The sequence below is a fragment of the Plectrocnemia conspersa genome, unplaced genomic scaffold (assembly GCF_051122295.1).
Source record: "Plectrocnemia conspersa isolate PC_06_02 unplaced genomic scaffold, ASM5112229v1 ptg000010l, whole genome shotgun sequence".
Classification (NCBI taxonomy): Eukaryota; Metazoa; Arthropoda; class Insecta; order Trichoptera; family Polycentropodidae; genus Plectrocnemia; species Plectrocnemia conspersa.
Genome location: NW_028277174.1, coordinates 17,890,364 through 17,897,563, shown reverse-complemented (window position 1 = coordinate 17,897,563; position 7,200 = coordinate 17,890,364). Strand labels below are relative to the sequence as shown.

General features: G+C 34.2%; 1 protein-coding gene across 1 annotated transcript; it reads right to left on the bottom strand.

Annotated features, from left to right (window-relative positions):
- Positions 1-255: 255 nt before the first annotated feature.
- On the bottom strand, positions 256-6,165 carry LOC148230806 (putative lipid scramblase CLPTM1). Its single transcript, XM_088194426.1, has 3 exons — positions 6,022-6,165; positions 1,379-3,008; positions 256-907 (listed from the first exon to the last, which is right to left on the bottom strand). Exons 1-3 carry the CDS (start codon positions 6,106-6,108, stop codon positions 735-737), a joined length of 1,890 nt encoding a protein of 629 aa, XP_088050552.1. The 5' UTR covers positions 6,109-6,165; the 3' UTR covers positions 256-734.
- Positions 6,166-7,200: the final 1,035 nt, after the last annotated feature.

Here is a 7,200-nt window from a genome sequence, read left to right as displayed (position 1 = left end):
AAAAAGCAATGAACACTACACAAAATAAAAAAAAATTACACCTCTTAATTTCACTATCACAACTCATACGTCTTTTACATTTTTTGTATCTTGTTGCAAAATAATTGCATCAAAATGTGTATACTTTTGAACCAATATATAAATACCACTTTTAAATAATGGCAATAAATTAATCTAATTTTAAATAATATCAAAAAGCTGATTTTTTAAATTATTTTTTATACATTAATTTAAGACATGAATGAAACAAAATTATTGTACTTGTACTTTCTGTATTGTTAATCATATTTTTAAATTATTGGAATGAATCTAGATATTCCAATTACAATGGTTTTCTGCATGATTAATCAATCATTGCAATGATAAATTAAAATAATACAATCATTTTAAATTAATTTATAACCACCTTAATTAAAAGTGAAATTAACAAAAAAACAACTAATATAAATACATTATGCTCCATATTAAATAGGAATCGAACAATGACTTAAGCGACAATATACAATAATTATTAACAATATATGCGTTTAGTCATAATACTGTCAGTGTGGCAAGTGATGTATTATAACTCAATAAAAAAATTCAATTCACACAATTTATTATTGTCCTACTACTTGAATTTTTTAATTGATATTTAAATACTAACAAATATCATCGCCACACCGAAAGAGTTAAATTACATAATATACATAACATATAAATACATAATTAGCTAAAACAACATTATTTGGTAACTATTCGTTCTTTTTAAGTTGCGTATCTTTTGGAGTGTCTTCTATGGCGGGCGTATCTACACTGGTCTGTTTGGCCTGCTGCTCCATCTCGCCCGAAAAACCGAATTCGTTAACCCTAGTAACATCAACCTTGTAGATCCAACGCTGATACAAGAAAATGAAGAACACAATATCTAAAACAAACATTTGCACAGATTAAATACCATTTATCAATGTAAATTTTGCTTAAAAGATAACACTATGTTACTGTAAATATACAATAAACTGGTCTATTTTGTTTATTATAATTCAAATTTTGTAAAATATCATTTATAGTAGTTTATTATTGATTATGAGAGATTATAATACATACTATATATTTTTTTGATTTCAATTTTTAGTTTTTTCTAGTAGTTTTTCTAGTTAGTCGATTTTATCACTGAATACTTGTGTGACATATAATTTTGTTATATTTTTCGGTGATATGAAAAAATCAGTTACACTAACATAACACATATCAGAGCGAGTTATAATCAATAAATAATTTTTAACATAAGTGAAAGATTATAAAAAGCAAAATTTACTAGAACAAAACATGATCAGTTTATCGTATCGTTATAGAAATAATAAGTTCAAATTTTTTGTTTAGTAATAATCACACTCACCATCTCTGAAGCAGCCTATTCTGTACATAGTTGGCATTTTGATAACGAATGCAAATATATCATCTATAAAAGTGTTGAGGAATTTGTATGACATCATCCGCCATGGCATATGTGCGACAGACTTCATTTTGTAATTTATGAACAGTTGCGGCGTCATCATGATGAAACCGAATGTGAGCAGATAGCCATACAACATGTTCAAGATGAACGAATACCAGCCCTTGTGCTCGTTGTACAACAGCGAATATATGCCGTAACCGACGAGCAAAGGGAAACATGCCCATGGAAGAAATCTGAAAGCCATTTTGTCGTATTCGCGAGTGCTGGACTCGACATATGATCCTTTATCGGTGAACGATATTCTCGGAATTATACCCAAGATTCTATTTTCTCTGTCCAACTTCAAATCTACAGCTTTGTTGATCTTCCAAACTTCGATCAACAATCCGATGAAACATGAGATGATTACCATCGTGTTTGCTTCATTGTCAAACACAAACAAAAATACAATCACAGATTGAAACACGTTGAAGAACACCGACCGAACAGAGAGTCCTTCGAGTGATTTCCTATTGTTCCAAAATTGAATGTCATTCTTGAATGCCAATAATTCAAAGACGGAATGCAGGAGCGATACTGCAATAGTGATACCTACGAGATACGGAGAAGTATCCAATAATAACTCTTTTACAATATCTTGATCTTCGTCTTGTTCGCTAGAGCTCAAACTAGCGAACATTCCTAGTTTGTCCTTCATCGATTGAGCTGCATACATCTGCCATTTGAACAAACTCAACGGTTGAATAGTCAAACGCAATTCCAGCTCTTTTACTGTATTATTTATTGGAGTATAATCCCTCATCATATTCCAATAATCATTGTAAAACACTGGAGGTTTATACTTTTTCCCATCCGGTAAGAAATTAATGTATTCGTCCAAAGGTGGCGGAACACTCCCCTGAACCCAATTAGTCTGATCCGTAACAATGTTGATAGTCAAATTTGCATGCCAATGAGACACAATCTCTTCTTTCATCGTTTCCGCTTTTAAAATTTCTTCGGGCGATTTTTCAGTCTCACCCGTCAATAAATTATGAGTCTTTAAATACTTCAGCTTTTTAAATCTATTCAAAGTCTTTCTCGCATAACTCATGTGTTGTCCGGCATAAACTCCTTTGCCACTATTAGGATCTGGCGACTTTCCGTTTCTTGTCACATAAGTATGTAAATAGATAGATCCATTATTTCTCAATTCTTCCGAAGTCTGAATCGTAGTACTGAACGTGTAAGTACCGTCCATGTTTTCGCCGGCAGTCCAATCGCCGTACACCAATCCGGGTTTAAACCAAACCATTTTGTCTTCAAAATCACTAGGTTCAAAGTATTCTTTCTCAGATATGTAACAGTATACGTCGTAAACGGTGCCGTCTGCGAACATATTCAGCGATGGACCACGAGGAGGAAGATTTGCCGCTTTGATATCAGTCGGAGCAGGCGCAGGTCTTCGGAAAAACGAAGTTATGAAGTAAACGACAAGGGCGCGTATAATCAGCGATTTTGTTATGGCAAAGAACGACTCTAATTTTGATGGTTGCATCTTTTCCCGTGCCGCATCGATCTCTGCATTGATCTGTAATAATAAAATATAATGTTTAATCAATGATCACAAATAGGTTAAGAGTAATGTTGTTCCAATGCTTTTATTCCATCTTGAATGAACAAATCATCAACCGCTTCAAAATTACCATTCACGGCGTGATCATTTAAAAAAATAATTAGCGATTTTTTTAGATTTAGAAACTGATAAAGGTAAATAAGGGTTTGTCGGCGTTCACCCGACTCTCCACAAAAAATCCAATAAAATTAAATCGCATGATCTGAAATAATGCGACTTGGGAACTTTTTACGCAAAACATCTAACGTTGCACCAGATGTGTGGCAAGTTTTGTTAGAATTGCATGTCTTCCACATCAATATCTTCAATTTCGTGCAAAAAGTAATCGAAATAATAATTCACCGTTGACTGTCCGACGACTTTCATCATTTTCAAAAAAGTAAGGCCCAATGACGCCGCCTGACCACAATGCACACCAGTCATTTTGGGCATGTAATGGTCTCTCGTGAATCACATGAGGATTTCCCTCACCCCATATGCGGCAATTTTGCTTAGAGAGGTAGAAATGTGCCTCATAAAGGAGGAAAACTTTCTTTGGAAAATCAGCATTAACTTCCTGCTGCTCAAATACCCAATCTGCATAAATTCTTCGCTTCAGTTTTTGTGTTACCTGAATTTTATACCTTACAAGCCTTACACTATCTTCAACGCTTCCAGTTTCTTCAAATTGTTTCACTACATGGTCAATTGTTCGCCCAATAGGACAATGAAATTGACCATAATCTTGTAATAAATCATAATTGTTCAATTGTTTACAGAATTGTTATTTCTGTAGAACACTTCAACAATTTTTAAGCGTTGAGCGATCCATTTCGTAAATGTGCTGTTGCAAACTAACATTTGACACTTTGAACACCCGTGATTATTGACAACTGTCTGATTTACAATGCATTGCAATTCTGATTCTTCAGCACTTAAAAAAGGGTCTACAACTAAATCTTCATTGATAGGATGTCTTTAAATTATTTGATCAAATATTTGTACAATTTGCAAAATGTTTCATTATATTGTTTTGTGGCGACCACACATATAGGCACATTTAGAAGGGCGATTGTCTCATTGTTAATGACCGTGACCAAAAACGTTCATTCATTAACAATGAGACAAACATCATGGTACAAGAGGGATTTCTTTTGACCACACAACACGGGTCGTTAAGAGAATTCCTTTTGTGACAAAACGGTACGGACGCACTCAATCACCACAATAATGCAAATCTTTTCCGAAGAATTCGAAAGTCTGGAGCTAAGCAAAAAAACTCGCTTTCGAAAATACACATCCGATTTCTCGAATTCTAAGAAGCCACTGCAGCGATTGGCTAGGAGAGCGATGCACAATCGCGATTGGCCAGCTAGCGTGCATCCCCCTAAAGGATATAAGCCCGGACTCCGAGGAGGAGAGGGCAGACGGTTCACGGCACTTGAGTCATACGATCGGAGGCACCATAGGAGACGGCCCATACAGCAGAGCCAGCGACACAGACGACCAGAGAGTCAAGATCTACCAGCAGCCATCCGGAGGAACCAGCCACGCGCCCTCACCGACAAACCAGAAGATTACTCCTGGAACTCCCGAACCACTCGCCGCACGCAACCACAGAGCCCTGAGACATCACCACCTGCACACCTACATCGCGAGAAACGTCACGACGAAATCGTCCATAGTCAAATGTAATTATAACTTAATAAAAGAATCCATCTAGATTCACCGAAGTTTCATTGGCCGCGAGGTCAACCACCCTTAGGTCTACGCCCCCTAAAGTTTCATAGTCACTCTGTGTCGAGTGTTCTGAGTTTATCCAATGATGCAATGAAACCTTCATAACTCGAGAGAAACTTGCAATCAAATCACCCAGATTTTCCGGTGAAAATCAAGGATAGAAATTTGATCATAAAAGTAAAAGAAGCCAAATTGACCTATCGTCCGACGAGTCTCAAATGTAAAATCCACTTGTCCTCATCAAGATCTTACTTTTGACTCTCCATATATGTAAATGAGTACTGAGTACCGGATGAAAATGCCATCAAAATTTTAATTTCATTAATGTGTGAAGACATTTTCATTAATAAAGGGCATTAAAAACAAGTACCAATATCTGTTTGAAATACAAACAGCTTTCCGTATTACAGTAAAGTTATTGGAGCCAAAAATCCAACAGCTTATTTCAAACAAACAGCAACAAATATCACTGATTATATTGTTATAATTAATCTCTTATACACCTCTATGTCGAAGTGCATAAAAGATTGAACATCGGAGTGCAAAAAACAAGTTAAAATACCATTTTATATTATGAATGTTATGGAATTGACTATTATTATTTTCTGTTATCGGTCCATGCGTCCATTTTGAGTAAATTGGCAAAAAGAATTAAATTTTTACCAATCGAAGATATTGAAAAGATAAAGAAACATCACTCATGATTGCAAATACTAGATAAAGTAGTAAACGTCTCATAATTACGTTAATATGGTTTGACAAAAAACATTATTTTTTATGATCAGAAATTGTAAAACAATGTGGAAAATTAAAGAAAACTTTGTTTTAATGCGATGTTAGCTTTCTTATATTATATCTCTACAATCATGCGTCATTTTCCTCTTTCTTACACCTTAAATATGTCAATATCATAACAAGATTTTCTAATAATAAATATGTAAAATCTATAATTAGATGTTCATGAAATTTCTCGACTTTAAAAACGCGTGTTTTTTTTCCGAAACCGAACAAAACATATTACACCATAACTATATAAGTAGAATAAGACAGCAATAGCACATATAACGTATATACCATATTATATTATAATTTTATATAATTTTCATATTTTGACCCAATTACGTTTGTTAAATAGCTCATGTGTATGATTAGGTCAAATTAATGAAAATGGGCTAACGAAATTCTTGGAACGTCATCGCAGATCGAAAGACCTAGATTATGATTTATGAATTAAGTCGAAAAAACTCACATCGCGTTCCTGCTCTCCTTGGGCCTCATTTGCGATCGCGCCTTCTTGAGGCGCCTCCGCAGGCTGAACAGCACTTTCGCCGCTCATGATCGAAGCTCTGTGTTAGAACTTCGCGCAGATGACGGCGAGGCCAACTTTGGCCGTAAAACTAAATTTAACGGCCTACACGTTTATGAGCATTTCAGCCAATAGATAAAAATTTAGGCCAAATAAATAAAAAATATTTTTAAGGCTGCAATTGATAAATCTAAAATCGATTCAATCATATGGACCGATTAAGAATTGTATTGCCCCTCTACATATTATTTTTATACATGCGTAATATTATATGTGAGGGGAAGGCGATTTATTGCTTTATTACCGATTTATTATTATTGACACGCTAGCAAAACACTGACAATGTGGCGGCGAAAACAACATTTGGTGTTGTAACGCGTCGAGAGAACGACCGGTAGTGTTTTTCTCGACGCATCACAAAATCATAACATAATTATGTAATTATATATAATGACAATAAATCTTCTTAAAGACCCTTTCTCTTTGTCATTCCAGCCTGACAACTACCTAATTGCTAAAATATGATGTTCAGGTTAAAATATTAGGAAATCCTGAAAATAAACATACAAACAGGTTTTAAAAATAAATAAAAAACAAAATGCACTTATCGCTGGTGCGCCTAATTATAGTAAACAACTTTTTGTTAAAAGTATTCTTTTTTAACCAAACAGATTTTGTTTTTTTTTGTTTAAAATGCAATTTTTCAATATCACTTTACTTGATACAGTTCATATAAATCTCTACTTTAAGTTTTATAAAATGTATGTTTAAAATATTTTTTTAAGTCTTGTTGACGTCGTCACTCTTTCACTTGTGTAAATGAAAGTAAATACTTTTTGCAACGATTCAATTGTATCGAATTTATATCTCTACAAAAGTGTTGAAAATTTTGGGAATCAACATGAAACACTTTGCAATAAATAATATTTGTCTTAAAATCTAACTTATACACAGAAAAAAAGTTTAGATCTTTTGTAATTATTAGTAATTATTTTACTAATTTAGTCGCGCTTTAGTAGTATTTTATTGACGATTGATAAAGATTACATGTTGTTTACAAAATACGGGTTGGCGCGCGATGGCGAGCGTCCAAACGCCCGAAGATTGTCAATCGCGAGAAAA

Coding starts and splice junctions, on each gene's coding strand:
- LOC148230806 (XM_088194426.1), bottom strand. CDS start 6,108: ATGAGCGGCGAAAGTGCTGTTCAGCCTGCGGAGGCGCCTCAAGAAGGC. Junction 3,009..6,021: donor AAGGAGAGCAGGAACGCGAT/GTGAGTTTTTTC, acceptor TTATTATTACAG/ATCAATGCAGAGATCGATGC. Junction 908..1,378: donor AATAGGCTGCTTCAGAGATG/GTGAGTGTGATT, acceptor TGTTTGTTTTAG/ATATTGTGTTCTTCATTTTC.